Source organism: Pristis pectinata, chromosome 16 (genome assembly GCF_009764475.1).
Source record: "Pristis pectinata isolate sPriPec2 chromosome 16, sPriPec2.1.pri, whole genome shotgun sequence".
Lineage (NCBI taxonomy): Eukaryota > Metazoa > Chordata > Chondrichthyes > Rhinopristiformes > Pristidae > Pristis > Pristis pectinata.
This window is the reverse complement of record NC_067420.1, coordinates 28,073,688-28,091,893: the sequence shown is the minus strand read 5'-3', so window position 1 is coordinate 28,091,893 and position 18,206 is coordinate 28,073,688. Positions and strand designations below refer to the sequence as shown.

General features: G+C 36.5%; 1 protein-coding gene across 2 annotated transcripts in view; it reads left to right on the top strand.

The window, feature by feature from the left end:
* LOC127578702 (nucleolar protein 4-like) overlaps positions 1–18,206 on the top strand; it is a 224,505-nt gene that overhangs the window by 35,487 nt on the left and 170,812 nt on the right. For both annotated transcript variants that reach the window (XM_052031015.1, XM_052031014.1), the window contains exons 3-5: positions 2,902–3,057; positions 13,808–13,919; positions 14,027–14,136. In XM_052031015.1, the coding sequence (XP_051886975.1) occupies positions 2,902–3,057; positions 13,808–13,919; positions 14,027–14,136 (378 nt within the window). The remainder of the gene's footprint in view (positions 1–2,901; positions 3,058–13,807; positions 13,920–14,026; positions 14,137–18,206) is intronic.

Below are 18,206 nucleotides of genomic sequence, written 5' to 3'. Positions count from 1 at the left end.
AAAGTATCAACACATATTTGCTTATTAAAATCTGTGACAAGAAAACCATAGGTTTAATGTGCAGAATTTCCTGACTTTTCACTTCTGCCACAAACAGACCTTAGTAGAATATAGAACATAGAACTGGACAGCACTGGACAGGCCATCTGGCCCCACGATGTTGTGTCGATCTTGATGCCAATTGATACTAAATGTCCTCTTCCTGTGTATCATCCATATCCCTCCATTCCCTTCCTATTCATGTGTCTACCTAAAAGCCTCTTAAACTCCACCAAACTGCCTGCTTTCACTACTACCCCTGGTAACCCATTCCAGGCACCTACCACTCTCCACATAAAAAAACTTGCCCCTCACATCACCTTTAATCTCCCCCCCCCCCCCCAACCTTAAAAGCATGTCCTCTGGTGTTTTGACAGTTCTATCCTGGGGAAAAGAGTTCTGACTGTCTACCCTATCTATGCCTCTCATAATTTTAAAAACCTCTATCAGGTCTCTCCTCAGCCTCCAACACTCTAGGGAGAATAACACAAGTTTGTCCAACCTTTCCTTTAGCTCATTGCCTCTAATGCAGGCAGCATCCTGGTAAACCACTTCTGCACCATTTCCACAGTCTCCACATCCTTCCTATAATGGGGCACACACAATACTCCAAGTGCAGTTGACTGAAGTTTTACATACTGTAACTGTGGCTTGACTTCTTTACTCTTATACTCAACACCCCTATCAATGAAGGCAAGCATGCCATATGCCTTCTTTACCACTTTATCCATGCATAGCCACTTTCAGTGAACTTGGACCCCAAGAGCCTCCGTACTTCAATGCTAATAAGGAGCCTACCATTTACTGTATACTTTCTCCTTTCATTTGACCTCCCAAAGTGCAACACCTCACACTTGCCTGGATTAAATTCCATCTGTCACTTCTCTGCCCATATCTGTAACTGATCTATTCCTGCTGTATTCTTTGACAGCCCTTTACACTGTCCACAACTCCACCAATTTTGGTGTCATCTGCAAAATTGCTAATCCACCCATTTACATTTTCTTCCAAGTCACTGATATATATCACAAACAACAGAGGTCCCAGTGCCGATCCTTGTGGAACACCATTGGTCACGGACCTCCAGCCAGAGTAATAGCCTTCCACTACTCTTTGTCTTCTAAGGGTAATAGAAAACAGTTTTGTTAATTGAGAAATTTTGACAATTGTTTTGTTATTGATGTCAATAAATGCTAACTTGTCCAAAAAACACCTTCAACAATATGAATTCCAGGTTGTTTCAAAGACCTTTTTAGAAGACCTTTATAGAAAATAAACTGATAAATGTTTACAAAAGGGGATTCAGCTCCTCTTGATGCAGAGTTTGCATGTTAAAAATGTTCATGCTTAGACACAGAAATTGTTGAAAGCTCTTTCTAATTACTGTCAGGTAATCACCTCTGGTTTAAATCCATAACTTTAAAGAGGCTGAGAACTAAATGTAAAAATGTAATCAAGTTATACACAAAGGACAATTTAATGGACAAACATTTCTTCTGTTTCTTTATTTTTATTTTGTTTAAAACTTTGCACATAAGAAATGTGTTTTTTTTAAAAGAGTCAAACCAACAATTTTATAAAAATAATTTAATGGTTAGATTGGTGCTTTGACAAACTATGATGGTAAAGCTGGACAAGACTTGTTCATTTTAAAAGGTATTGAAAAAACTCAGTAATATGTAATGTTGACAGGTTTGGTGTCTATAATAAATTCAAGAGAGTGAAAGTTTATGTGTAGAAAGTGAACACAATATGCAAGCTTTTTAAAGATAGCCTTATCTGAAGAGTTAGGTACCAGATCATAGCAAGACAAAATGATTTCATCTTTGTCATGTTGACCTTTGCAGAGAATCTATCCTTGTATCTAACTGTCTGCATTCTCTTCTATCCCTCTTCTCACCTCCCCCCCCCCACCCCCAATCATCTTCTTTGTTCATTGAGAACTGCTGGTGTGACTTTGTAGTCTACCTAAAACAGTAATGACAAAGGGCTTAGATTTGTAATAGATAAAATGTTCAGCATATTTAAGAATCATGCTATTTTCTGCAACTTGTGTTTCCATTTGCAGTTCTTTTCATCTGAAGTCTGAGTGGTTTCAGTGTTGGTTTCATCAGTTAGGATATCACAGACTGCAATTAACTATAAATTCAGCACTTAGGGCAAAGCTGCTGGGGAAAAGTATAAATTGGGAATTACTTTAATGGAAAATAATGGCTGATATGATTAATGAGTTATTTAACTCACAGACCTGTTAATTTTCAACATTTACTAAATATTCATCTATGAATATTGTCTTCTACATGCACCCAAAGCAACCAAATGCAAAATTCGTTTACATAAGTTTCTTAATTTAAGAGGCACTAAATATTCATGTTTGGCTCATTTATGTAATGGTTTAAAACGATTACAAATCATTAAAAGTTTATTCCAAGTTTGGTTTATCCTATCAAATAAATATCACTTGATAAATTTGAAATACTATGTTTGGGTCATAGCTACATTTTGGGGACACGAAGACTAAACATCACCCTAAAGATGTAATTAACTGTGTAATGCATAAAGCATGTAACTCAAGTTACCAGTCAGTTTGAAGACAAATCTTTGCCACTGTTTTAGATGGAAAATTAGTCCATTGACATTTTGTGGAATGAGATTGGATGCCTTGCGTTTGCTATAATTTGCAGACAGGTCAAATTAGGTTTCCTATAGTCCCTATGTATTCTTATTTCTTATCGCAATCTGAAATGTGTAATGAGTGTTTGCCTATTTATAACACTGATAATTCATCATTGCGAATGAAAAACACACCAAGATGTTTATGAAACCACTGCTGTTGGTGAATATTGTAATGTGCTTTCACAGACTGGAGATGGAGTCACCGCTAAGGAGAGCATCTCTCTGAAACGTGTAGCTGTGGTGGAGGATTTTTTCGACATTATTTATTCTATGCATGTGGAAACAGGAACTGAGACTGGGAGGACAGCGAAACACGCTGGTCAGAAACGGACTTACAAAGCGGTAAGCTAAAATTTCTTCAGTAATGATTTGTCTTCAAATAAATATCCCCTTACACTGTAATCTCGGGTTCTTATAAAGTGTTTACTATGTTGTTGTTATTTCCTTTGAATCCAACATATAAAGTATCATTTATTCCAACTTTGTAACATTTTAAATTCAATATAAGTATTTTGACAGCAGCTTCATTCAAATTGTGCTTCTTGCCATGTAGTACTGATGCCAGAAAGGGGTGCACTGTCTTGATTCATGCCCTTCACATTGGGAAGAGGAGGCATTTAATATTGATTCTTTAAACTTGATTTCTATGCTTCCTTATAAAATGCACTCTAAAACACTCATACTATAAAATGAATTTGTTTCTACGCTACACATTCTCAACCCTGATTATTGATTTGAATTGTAATAGGCAGGGGAAGTTACACACTTGATACTTCACCTGTTCTAATCTAGCTTGATTTTGATGGAGGCAGTTTTTCTGAGCTAATTGAAATCCAACTATTCAGAAACAACTATGAGACTGCACCCTTATCTTCCCCTTCATAAACCAAATAAAACTGTACTGAAAGTAAATGCAGCCATGTAGAATTTACATTTTGCTTTCAGAAGGTATAAGGTTTTCAAAACTTTCTTAGAGTCCTGATCTGTGGAATTCATTATAGATGGTTTACAAGGTGGAAAAGAAAGTCAAAGTAAAAATACAGGGCAAAAAAACATGAGAAAAAAATTTAGGATTTTGCTGAAGGTATTCATTCCAAGGGATTCTGTTCGAGAAGCTGGGTTGCCCATTGGAAACATTGTGAATGGTCTCCAGCAGTATTAAACAAAACCCACAATAGTCTTGGTAAAAGTAAACCAATAGGAATTGTGATAAATATGATCAGTTTTGGGTTCAAAACACATTTCCTGCCAGACTGTAAAGTAGCCCATTCAGATCTTGTGCTGAATAAAGTACCAGCAGTTCCTATGGGATAAAATAAAACTCATCTTGACCCTCTGGCTTACTCTAATTGGAAACTAGCACACCATGGTCATCAGCTCATTCTGAGAATCTGCAGAAAATAGTGGACTCAGCCCAGTACATCTCTGGCACATCTCTTCCCACCATTAGTAGTATCTACCAGAGGCACTGCTTCAAGAAGGCAACATCTATCATCAAAGATCCCTACTATCCGGGCCATGCCATCTTCTTGCAGCTACCATTGGGCAGGAGGTACAGAAGCCTGAAGTCCCACACCACCAGGTTCAAGAACATCTACTTCCCTTCAACCATTCAGTTCCTGAATCAACTGGCACAGTCCTAATCACTGAGAAAGACAAATTGATCCTTCTGAGAGACTACATTGTCAACACTATGATCACTTTGCACCAAAATTGACTTTTTTTTTGTTCTAATTGTGTTCTTTCTTGTAAAAATTGTGTACAATTTTTGTTTAATTTTTTCATGTGAATGCTGCTTATATGATGCCATGTGCCTATGACGCTGCTACAAGTAAGTTTTTCATTGCACATCTCTGAGAAAGACAAATTGATCCTTCTGAGTGACTACATTGTCAAGATCAGAAAGGACACAATTCTCTGGAAAGGTGTGATTGGAAGGGGAAAAAGTAGGGAAAGCTAACTGCAACAGAATCCTCTTCTTGGCAAAATCTTGGAACGTGGCCTTTTTTTTAACCAATACCTGCTTAGGGAGAGGGGGAGAGAGGAAGGGAGAGGAAAGACTATGTGGAAACATCCCCAATCCAATCACTGGTACCTTCATTGTACAAGAGAGAGACTTGTGATGATGTCCACATCACTTGCACCATGACATGTACTACAGACTGTTGGACTGACCACAACTTAATCTGCTCTATTACTTCAATCAGCCTAGCATCAAAACAAGTGGAAGCCAGGGAAACACTGCCATACTGAAATCCATGTTGAATATCTTAAGGACTCAAAACAGAACTCTTCTCAGACAACACCCCACAGACAAACTGATGATTCCCAACTAACAGGAGCCACAGTGTGCCCACGGAGCCTAGATTGTCCTTAAACACATCATAACTAGCAACTGTGAAGGGACTTGAGAGAATGAGCCTTGCACTAAAATCTGCAAAACAAAGATCTTTGACCAATCTGGGCCCATACTGCATCAATAGCCCATGACAATAAAGGTACAGCACAAGACCTTGGAAAACACAGGCCAATTACTATATCTCAAGAGCTACATTGAAGGCGAAGATTAAAGATCACCATGCCTTCACTGCATCAGCAGAGCCTTTGGCTATATGGAGAAAAGAATATTTGAAGATCAAGATCTCATATCCAGCAGATAGCTTGTGGTCTATCGGGTACCAGTAATCCTTGCTCTCCTGCATACTTCTGACACTACCTCTTGCAAGCACCTCAAAGCACTGAAGGTGTACCATCAACACAGTCTCTGCAAAGTTCTCCTGGCAGAATGTGAACAAATATTGTCTTTGGGCCAGACCATTATCCCCAGTATCAAGGCTGTAATTACTCAGCCAGATCTGATGGGTGGGCCATGTAATTCATACCAGTAACAGTTTATCTTTTCCAAGCACTGTTATGTCAAGAGGATGGAAAATAAAATAATCAAGAATGTTCTGAAAGCCTTCTTGAAAAAGATATAACATCTTTGCCCATTTGTGGAAATCCCTGACCCGTGACTGAGCAAAAGAAAATTTTGCTCTTGGGGTGGCTCTGAGTTTCTGGAAGCCCAGCATAAATAATGGAAGAAAATTTTTTTAAATTCCAAAATAAACTTTATTCATAATAAAAGACAAACTATATACAATTATAAAACAGTGCAAGCCTTTACATTCTTGTACACATCATTCGTTAGTGTTACCTCTTTATATAAAAAACAGCACCGATGCCACACGTGTGGCTCCCTGGGGGCTACCCAGTCCCATATTTACAATATTTAGGGGCTTTCTCGCCTGACCCCGCTCCTCCCTCTCCAGTGGCAGAAGAACCCTAAACTATAGTCCTTCCCCACCGAGCCTTTGTGTTGGCTGTACCCAGTTTAAGCACGTCCCTCAGCACGTACTCCTGCAGCCTGGAATGTGCCAGTCGGCAGTCCCCTACGGACATCTCGCAGTGCTGGAAGACCAACAAGTTTCGGGCAGACCAAAGAGTGTCTTTCACTGAATTGATGACCTTCCAGCAGTAGTTGATGTCCGTCTTTGTGTGTGTCCCCGGAAACAGCCCGTAGATCAGAGAATCCTCTGTTACGCAGCTGCTGGGGATGAACCATGACAAGGACCCTTGCATCTTTCGCCACACCCTCCTCACAAACCCACAGCCCGCAGAGGTGGGCGACCGTCTCGTCCCCAGTGCAGTCCTCCTGGGGGCAGCGTGCGCTGGGAGTGAGGTTCCAACCATACAGGAAGGATCTGACTGGGAGGGTCCCTCTCACCGCCAGCCAAGGGAGGTCTTGGTGCTTGTTGGTGAGTTCTGGCGATGAGGCATTCTGCCAGATGGTCTGGACAGTCTGCTCAGGGAACCACCCCACAGTATCCATTGAGTCCTTCTCCTGCAGTGCCTGCAAGATGTTCCGTGCTGACCACTGCCTGATGGACTTGTGGCCAAAGGTGTTGGTCTGGAAGAACTTTTCCACGAAGGACAGGTAGTGTGGCAGCGTCCAGCTGACTGGGACGCCGTGTGGCCACAGGGCCAGGCCTATCCTTCGCAACAGCAGGGACAGGTAGAACCTCGGTATGTAGTGACACTTGGTGCCCACGTACTTGGGTTCCACGCACAGCCTGATGAATGCCTCAGTGTACCTCCTGTTCCACTTGAGGTAGAATTTTCAGATACCTGTGTGGTATCTGCAGATTCTGCCATATCAACCACATTTATATTGTAATGAACTGAGTGGAAGAAGTCATCCTCCACCCTGAGGGATTGCTCAAGGTGTCGGCAAGAAAGCATCACCATGTATTAGAAAATCTACTGCTTCATTAAAAGAAGCAGAATTAAAGCTAGACTTTGTCATTATGTCCAACAAGTGGAAGAGCTCCCACAATGCAGTCCCTAAATCGGGGTAGTAGATTTCAAATTACGGAACATCTTTACCATACAGCAATGTACAGACATACCACATCAGCTCTTGACTGTGATTTTAGTATAGTTATACATACAGAGACCGATATATTTTATTGACTGAAGTTTCCTAATAACAAAAATTAACTAATTTTGCTGAGCTAATTAAAGCACCCTTAAACTGAACTAATGATCAAAGGAAAACAAGCAAAAAAAACCTTTTTATATGTATCAGTTTCATATGTCTGAAGATTTTGAAGGCCTTGGATAAAGGGTGGAGCCTAGATTGACTCAAATATGCTATAAAATAGCGAAGAGTTATTGGTGAAATAAGTGCTAATGATCTGCTTCATGCATTCAATTATTGGATAGCATTTCACCTAGTCCATAACTGTGTTCTGAGTGTGGAACAATGAATTCTCTCTATTTCATGGTTTTCTTGAAGTATTCACCAAGCAAGTTTAAAAAAAAAGCACTAATGACTATTTAGTTCAGCTTCATATTTATCACTTTCCACTATTTTGTAAATGGAGATCACTGACTGCTCAGTATTGTCCAACTTTATGCATATTTTTTAAATTAACTGTCTTATTTGTGGGATGAAGTGCTTATCTGTATTACATTTACAGGAGATGTGTGAAATACATGTTTAAAATTGAACAAACCTTGTACAGGGACAGTATTTTACTGGCAAAGTCTATGTAATTAATTAAAGTCTGATTTAAGTAATTAATGCAATGCATTAATCTGATGACCTGCCGAGAACTGATTTACTGCAATTCAACCTGCTGCTTTCAGAAAAAATTGTAATTTACAGGTATCTGAATGAAACAAACAAACAATTGCGAATGATTAGACACATTGTTTATTTAACTTCAATCATTCTGGTGGAGTTGTGAAAATCATTAATAAGCTGCAGTCTGTGTGGAGTTTGTTCATTCTCCCGGTGGTTGGTTCTCTGGTGTCTTCCCAACATCCCAGAGATTTGTTGGTAGATTAATTGGCTAAAGTAAATTACACCCCAGTGTAAGTGGCGAGAACAAAGGGGAGTTGGTGGGCATATGAATTGCAGGGCTACAAGGGTAAAAAAGGAGGGGGAATGGTGTTGCTCTGCTGGGAGACAGTATGGAATCAATAAGCTAAAGGGCCTCTTGTATTGTAATATATATTCAAAACTAAAATACTGGAGATTTGAAATAATGATACAAAATGTTGGAAATGTGCAGTATATGAGGAGAAACAGCTAATGTTTAGCTTATCTCTATAAGCTAAATTTGCACACGATAAAAGGACCACAATTGTGCACAATGTTTCAAGTTAGCAAACATTCATCAGGCATAGAAAAGCTTTCAGTCCTAAAGAAAGGCCACTGATTAGAAACATTGACACCGAAGAGGAAGAATGTTTATTATTGTTAGCAGATGCAAAATTACCACTGAGTGCAATGATGGGGGAGTGGGCCAAATGTGAAATGGTAAAATCAGCTATACAACTTGGCTGTTTTTCTCTAACCTAGCTATCCAAATTAATAAATTACTTCTGAAGTCTAAATGTATTACAAGTAACTGGATCTTCCAATTGATTGCAGACTCTGGAAACAGAAGTCAGTGATTCTATATTTTAGGGACAACTTTAATTTGCATTTATGGTACCCTTTTAATGCAGTAAAATGCAGCCTGCTCACCATGTACACCTGTTTATAGTTCTGCACGTTATATTGCATCCACTGTTGATAAACAAGTCAACAGAGTTCTGTATTATACAATAACTTGAAAAGTGTTAGAACCAAAATGGGCACAATTTCTTGTGGCACCTCGTACCTTTGCCCTCCAATTTCCATTAACACCCGGTGGCTCTTGTACGCTTCCTCATCCACATTTTATATTTATGAGCTACCTAGCTCTATATCAGAACTTGGCTCCAAGAGGAGTGGGGAGAATTGGTACATTTTAGGTGGATTCTACTAAGTTCAGCTCCCTTTACTCTGAAGAAAGCAATATGACAATATAGAATATTACTATTGTTACTTCATTTGTATTATATATAACTATTATGCCAACTAATAAGCATAGTCAAAGAAAAATCAATAGCTTATCTTGGAAGACTACACAATGATTGCCCTTTTATAGCTTACAAATTTAGCATACGAAGATAAGTGGTTAAGAAAAACTGACTTGGCACTTGTGAAACTTCTCCCAGACTTAATTTTGTCCAAGTTCATGTGTTCCATAAGATGATGGCACACTCTTCCCTGGACAAAGGCCATAACTGAAGTATATTTTTCTCAAATTTTCATGCCTCAGATTAATAAATTCTTAATTTTCATCAGTTAAGTAATTTGAAATCTCCTTATGAATGATAATGATGAATGAGGGTTTCAGATTACAAAAAACTTCCAGTTAGCAACGTTTAAGTGGTGTTTAGACAGGCACATGAACAGGCAAGGAATGGAGGGATATAGACCATGTACAGGCAGATGGAATTAGTTTAAATAGGCATCATGGTTGGCACAGACATCAATGGGCTTAAGGGCCTGTTCCTTTGCTGTATGTTCAAGACTGTTCAATGATACTTTGTTTGACAGTTGTGAAATTAATTTTATAATTACAATTCACTTTTTTCAAATAACAACATTATAGGCTTTAGCATTTTAATAGATGGTCTGCAAAAAGTCTGGTCTCTAAAAAGCATTGGTCAAGGGGAAGATATAAGACAGCACCTTGTCTGATTTTTTTTTAAATTGGAAATCAGAAGATTTTAACTTTTGGTTTTCCTTTTTTTAAGGCCCACTGAACATTGGTGCATTCTGGGAATAACTTAGAACCACAATGTGAAATTTGGTTATTTCATTTCATCATTGATAATGTGATGTTGATATTATTAGAAAGAAGTTCATCATTTCTGGATCAAAAACTGCTGGTGCATAAGAAATTTCCAACATATCTACATGCAAATAGGTGAAAATGTATTCACTTTGATATTAGTAAAATAATTGATGTGGCTACTTAATTTGTTGAGTTTATTCTATAACGTTATGCATTCATTTACATAATGACAGAAGCAAATAAGTCAGTTTTCCTGTATCAGCTTGTGCTGATTAATGAACTAAAGTGAACATAAAAGTTAGTACTTACAGTTTTTAAACTAATTAAAATGCTATCAGTGGTTTCTGTGATACTTTATATTTTTTCTTTAAAAAAATGAAAACCTCATTTTTCTTCAATTTCATAAATTCAAGTTTGGATTTTAATGCTTAAATCTTTAGCTTAACACAATATTATTGATACAAATGTCAACCGATAAAGGAACACTGCTAACAGTATTCATCTTTATTAATCATTTGATTCGTAATTTTTTATATCACCAAAGAAGTACGTTTTGAAGCCAATGTACACAATGTACATGTGTAGTCTCTGGTAACGTGGCTGAAGGTGGTGATTGGTTGGTGTGGGTGTCTGCAAATAATGATTGCATGGTATGGGTGAAGTACTGTTTTTTCTGAATATGCCACATGTAAATGGCACTCCAGAAGTACTGTGACCTGTAACTATTACTAATCATGATTTTTGAATAGGGTGAACTCTCCAAATAAACCATCTTTCAAAATACTGAAATTCTAATGAACCTTGCATTCCTGAGGCCAAACAGAAACACTGCTGCAGCTGTCAATGTGTTGATTATGTATAGCTATTTTTCTTTCTATGTACCCAAGTACATCATTTTATTCTACAGTGCTTTGTATTATTAATAAGAGCTAAACGAACCTGATCGTGCAGGGTACATGTTATGTAGGCTGTTGCTTTACATTTTAATTTATACCCCTACAGTTATCTTTTGCAGGTTTATTTTTCCTGTACACAGGATAGGAAACATTTTTTTCATTTTTGGAAAAAAAATCCTTTGACCATCTTTGCTTCACTATGAATTATTTTATAGATTTGTCATTATCTAATGAAATAATCTAACTCCTACAGTTTGTGTTAAGAAAGCCTACTATATTAAATGATTGCTATTACCACTGTGATTTTACTGTGTTCAAAATAATTCATCAGTTTTCAAGAATAAAAGCATACAAAATTGATCTTGTTCATTATATACAGCGATATTGTACCAACCATCCTCCCAAACGATCCAGAAATATGTGCACAATTATCTAATAACCTTGATAATTTAACATTATACTTATCAATTATTTAAAATCTTTAATTGTATCCTGTGTATTGCTGAAATAAGTATGTATAATAAATCTTTTGAAGATATCAAGGGTACTTTTCTCACTATTGGTTTTCTTCTGTCTTTCTTCACATGATGCAAAACAGTAGTGGTACATACATCAAATCAATACCTATCTTGTATTGCTTTAAAATGTTTAAAACTGGGTTTGCACATCTATTGCAGAAGGGACCAATTAAGCTCTTCATGTGAGGTGAGGAGCATCTAATTAAAGTGCCATTCTGCAGTTTCCAATCAATGAAGCACTGCACATCTAACCAACATGTCCATATTAGTGCTGGCAATAATGGGGAAAAGTTATATACAAACTCCAAATTAAATTAAAAAAATTCCCTTTTTGGGAGTTCTCATTTTGTCGGATGAACAACAGAAGTGGGAATCCAGTTTGCAATGCCAAAAATTAAACTTGCCATTTTCTGAAAATCAGAATGGCAAACTAGGGGATAGAACATTCTTATGATAAAACTACTTTAGTTATTACAGATCATATGTGATTCTCTGTTACCTACAATGCAAATTTCTTTCTGAACACACATAGAATTAGAGTGCATTTGATTTAGTTGGTGAGAAATTAGTCTCTCATGGTTACTAATGCTAAACATTTGAGAGTATTGGTTGTATTCACCTACCGACATTTGGCCTCATTGATTTGAGTGGATACAAATTTGGAAGATGAGTCCAACTGACAGCTGATACCTTTGCGTATCTTTAGTGCCAATGACCAAAAGTACATTTCTTTTCCAATATCTAAAGTTAAAAGTTCCTAACACATAATGACTGAATTTCCAGACCGTATTTGGTATTTCTATCACTTCATCTATCCGAAAGTAAATAATATAACTGGCACAAAATGTCAAATGGTACTCGGTTCAAAGAGGGTGGTTAAAATTTACTTAATAGTGATCACTCGTGTTCCTTGATGTAAATTGAATATTGCATGTCTTTTTGCCCAGAAAAATAGATCATAAGTGTGAATTATTTAAAAGAAACAAAGTACCATTTTTCTTGTGCTATAATTATCAAGAAATCATACTGGAAAACACAATTATCAAGAGTTTCTTCAGAAATTTTGTTAAGGAAATATGAAATAAAATTATCAATCCAATAGACAAATTGTTTCTATGTGCTTTGATTGAAAAAGCACCTCAATTTGTAGCATCTTGTGGATATAAAAATAATTGAATTGTGGTTTTTGGTTACTTCAGAATAAACTGAACCTTCCTGGCTGTGCCTAGCTCTACTAATGGGAACTGCGAGCCATTCCCATGGAAGCATGTCCTGGACATATGAAAGCCTTCTGTAAATCCAGGACTTAATGAGTGACTGATTCTCCCTGTATCTGACAATATGCTCCGTCGTGAAGTCCAGGACAATCACATTTACAAAATTCACCTCTCCAATTCTATGTATGCAAGGTTAGCCCTGGAATGGGAAAGGCAAGTTATTTCTTTAAATTATTTTACTTTAGTTTTATATGTACCTTTAGGGTAAAATAATTTAAAAGAAATAATTGACATAGACTTCATGTGGTCAAGCAACACTGTATATCAATACACAAGTCTGGGATTCACTTCCATGGGAATAGCTAACCCCTTGTGATTTGTAACTGTTTTAAATGGTGTTTGATTAACTTTATTTTTAAAATTTTAATCTTTAATTAATGACTCTTAATAGCTTTAAAATATCTCTAGATTCAGAGATACTTTAAAACTGCTTCACAATTTTGACGGCATTATAGAAGTTGCGCCAGTAAAATGCAACGAAAGATCTTTGACAGAACTCCAAGTTCCACTCCCAGCTTTGCCTTCTGTCAGGTCATTTCCATGGTGGGTCCTCAAGACTTTGCCATCTGAAGCCTGTTCAACAATGAGACTTGAGGGTGAGGAGGGCCAACAAAATCGGGCCACCACATTTCGGCCATCTGATGAGTGTGGGTGGGCAAGGACAGTGGACGATGATAACAATAAGAGGGTTAGGTCCAAAGATATCTGTCCCAGCATATTTTGCATTTTCTCTTGATACATGCCAACAATGATTGTTGAAATGAATCACCAAGAAGATTATATTTTCAAACTAAGTTTCCAATAATAATGAGTAATTTTTTAAATAATGGAATAATTGTGAGTAAGATTGGTTGCAACTCATATTTGCTTATATATATATATTTTTGCTGAACGTTAACTACAAATCATATGGTAGACTAACTGTTTAGATTATTCCAAGGATGAGCTTGGTTTCTGTGGCAACCATCAACCGGTGAAATCTTTATATTACAACAACAATTTTATACAAATATTAACACTTAATGATTACACAGATTAAGTCGTGAAGTGACAGATGTTTAATAATGATGAAAGAAGGTTTCTTTTTTGTCCCATACTATTGTGTGCCTTCAATTGCAGATTGCCTTTGTAAATCAAATGGCAGTTACATCCTAACTGGAATATTCTCCATTTCTCAAAATCAGATAGCTGAAACGTATGCATTCCTCCCAAGAGAAGCAGTGACAAGGTTTCTAATGAGCTGCACCGAATGTCAAAAACGAATGCACATAAACCCAAATGGTGTGGACTCAAAAGGTAAATATTGAAGATTGCTAAACCTGGTAAATTTCTGTAGAAGCAATTTTATTTCTGATACCTGGAAACAATAAATCATCATGCAGTTTACTTCATACATTTTGCAGAAAATGAAAGACCTTCATCACTGGCTGGGGTGATAGATTATAATATGCCCATTACTGCCACATACCTGAAGCAGATGAAACTCCAGTTTATGTGTGGACCTCAAGAACTGGTAGGTTTGACAAAATACACATATTTCATACTTGAGCTATATTTCATTTTTATGATTTAGTTGATAAAACTCTCACTTCTGCAACCTTTTCAAATTGGTATTATTTTGATAACCTCAATAAAATATAAATTAACTACAAGAAAATTAAAATTTTATTACCAAGAACTTTCTGTAGTTTCTTCATACACACTTATAAACTAACTTCTGACTGAACAATTCTGTTAGGAAATGCATAACCATGAAATTTGTATTCATGTTTGTTTTGGTGAAGGAATCGCACACCTCATTTCCACTATCTGATGCTGCTTAATAAATGCTCTTTTACTGATGTAGCTTGATGTTGATTATCATAATTCTTTAAAAACAGAAATATAATGGATATGTTAAATTGAAATCTATATTTATATACTGGCTATATTTTTTTATTATACAGAAGTATCCTCTGTGTTACAAATCCATAAAATCTTTTTAAGAATGTATTATACTCAGAAACCTGGTAACTGATTGGAAAAGTAAACAAAGATATAGATGCAGCAGGAGAAAATAATTTAGTATGCGGAAAAGAGACTAAAGGAATAATCCTACTTATTTATTTTGCTTTTATCTAATAAAGTTATGCTTCATAGCAGCTGAATAACAAGGTATTTTTGTCAAGTCCAGTTTCGGATGAATTGTTGATTATATTTGATCAGGCAACTGTTTGAGACAAGCTTGCCCTCTGGTGTTAGAGATTTGTAATTAATGAATTGATTTATGAAAAAATATTGTTTGCAGAAATGTTTACCATCACTATTACTGAGGCAAAATAGTTGCATTAAAATATTTGAAATTGTGAAATACTACACATTGCGATGTTGTCATTTTGTAGTTAAGTAGAATTTATAAATATAAAAGTAAATTGTAATGTTTTTCCTAATTCATTTGGCAATTTTAAGCAAATTTATGATATTTTTAATGTAGCTTATTCATCACTATGACTTTAGTAGAGTACATCTGCTGCTGATGTGCAGAGACAATTTTATTTTTAAATAAAATATAAATGGAATGATATCTCCTGAAATAGAAGAAATAAATTTCATAGAATTGAGAATCACTTCCTTATTGGTACTAGAGAGATGTGTTAAGCCACTGATGCATGACAGGCCGAAGAATTTTTTTTTAGTGATCTGCCAATGCAAAATTCTATTCTGCAAGAAACTTGAAGTGCCATGCATAACACATCACAAAGAGATGTTTTTGATTGCCTGGGTTAGTGGAGTGGTGAAGGGTTGGATTTGTGATTCGGTTTGGAAATCAGCCTTATCCGGGGCTGAAGGTGTATTGTGCTGGGGGGCTGTGCACACACAATCACTTTGTAATTACCTAAACAGAATTTATGTTCAAAAATTAACTGAATTACTGATAGCATGATATCTTAGTAACTGACCCTAAATTTCAACCGTAAAAGCTTGAAACCTCTTTGCTTCAGAATTATTGTTGGAAATATCAGATTGTTTTACTTTCTTTATATTTCCCATGCCTCTTGCTCTGCAAAGCATCTCTTTCCCTTTTAGCTTGCTCTGTGCATATATTTTATATTGGATTTATAATGGTTTAAACCCTGAGAAGTTTTTGATAGTGGAAGAGATATGCAGTTGCTCTCTGGATAGGTACATTTTAGAGATGCTGCACTGAAAATGATCGCTGAATACATTAATTTGTTGCACAAGTCTGTAAGCAGTTCTAAGTGTAATGAGTTGTGGAGATGGTTATCATGTCACCAATAGCAAATGACAAGCCTTTAGTTGTGACCAACTCCACCAACTTTTGCGACCCATGAGAACAACCGTCTAGAAATTGTTGTGTAATATCGGTGCTACATCATCAATTTCTCTGAAAATATACTTAAGTAAAACTGGGAACTTACCACATGGATCTTGAAGTCTGCAGATTTCTTTTGAGGTCCACAGTGTGGTGGTGGTGTTATTTGGGGCCCTGAGAAGAGCAATTGCAAGGGTTATGTTTTAACTGGGAATCCACTTTGGGTGATTCTTCAAAATTTCAGCTTCAATAAGACTTGCCTGAAGTGGATTCCCAATAATGGATTTGATAGCCTAAGATCTGCTCAGGCCTTTAAGTTACATCAATCACTAGACTGGAAATTGTAAGCTCTGATAACTTCACCATAATGCCATTGTTTAATGGCACCATCAATTTACATACCATTGCTCAAAATAATAGATAATGGTATTTTGCTTTGATATTTAATTAGCTAACAGGAGAAAAGCCCTTTACAAACTCCCAGCCTTGCAATTATTAAAAGGACAACCTAACAAATAAGAAATAGGATTACCCATCTAATGCATTCAAATAGGATTTGAGGATGTATGTGGCCCATACACTTGGATACTTGCTGCTGTGGCATTATTTCAAGACTTGTATATTCACATTTGTTTGACATTTGTAGAATCTTGTATGCTCATTGGCTGGTGCAAGTACTCTGGACGTGAGGAGATGCAACAGCTGCAATACATTTATCTTTTTACTGTGTAGAGTATTTGGTCTTAATATCAGCAAATATGAATACATTAATTTACAAAATGTAATTTCCCTTGTGTTGGGATCTCACACACACATCATTATGCATCAAGGACATAATTGTGAATATTTCACATTTTCTTGTGACTTAGGAGGCCATTTGGCCTATCAAGTCTATCCCAGTTCTCAGAGCATTCCTGTCGATCTCAGTTCCTCACTTATTTCCTTTTCTATCACGCATTCAAAGTCCCCACTAATTTTACTGCCATCTACTTGCAATGGGGAAATTTAAAGTAATCTACCAGCATGTATTTTGGAATGCAGTAGGAAATCAGAGCATATGGGGAAATTTGCAGTTACAGGGAGAAAGTGCATATTCCACATGTAACTAATTCAAACACTGAAGCTCTGTCGCAGTGGTCCTAACTGCTGTACCTTATTGCAAGTTATCTGCAAAAATATTTGGGTGGGGGTGGTGTTTGAATGATATCTGGTGGATCAACAGCTTACTGAAAACAGTCACACTTGATTATTTATTATTCTGGACATAGTTCATACAGATCAAGTTTAAAGTTAAATCTCAATTACTCAACCATTAAAATGTTGGTATAATTCTAATCCTAATTTTTCTTTAAACTTTATCCTTATAAAGTTATAAGTGGTATCACAATCAGTCATAAATGCAATTATTTAATTACAATTTGCATTTATAATGTGATAATTTGACTATACTGAAGAAATCATCTAAGAGGTAAATTTAATTGACACTACTCCTTCAATACATACATATTGACTATTCTCAGTTCAATGTAATCTGGAAGGAATAAAAACCAAAATACTCACAGATTTGGCAGCACCTTTAGAGGAAAATTCTGGTCAATGATTTCTCACCAGAACCACGAGAAATTAGTAAACAAGCGTAATTTAAGTTGCAGAGGGTGGAGGGAGGTACCCTCATTCATTTCCTAACACTTATATTTCCACAGTCACTTATAATTAACAAGGCTTTGTGTCTCAATAAGTAGAACTGCCCTTTCTCTGCAACATTGAAATGTTTGTTTCCCAACTTTTCCTAGTTCTGCTGAAAGATCATCAATCTGAAATATTAACATGTTTCTTTTGCCTTAGACACTGTTTGTACAGCTAAGTAGTTCCATCATTTAGTGTTTTTATTTCAGATTTCCAGCATCTTTGCCTTTCAACTGGCAGGAAGGGACTTGGTTCTGGTCTGACACTAAATAATTTGCAGGAATGTTATGCAATTCAAGTCTTTTTCAGGACATCCCGATGCCCTTTATAGTCAATAATGTATTACTTAAATGGAGTCTTTTTATAACTTAAAGGCTTTTCATGCACAATAATTTCCCACAAAGAACGATGTGGTAAGGAGCAAACAATTTTGTAATGTTAATGCTTTCAGTTTTCAGGGTGCAGATGTCACTGGCATTTATTGCCCATACATAATTGCCCTTGAGAAGGCAGTGATGATCTACCTTGGTGAATAGATGGTCCTTTTTATAAAGGTACTTGCACAGAGTTGTTGGGTGGGGAGT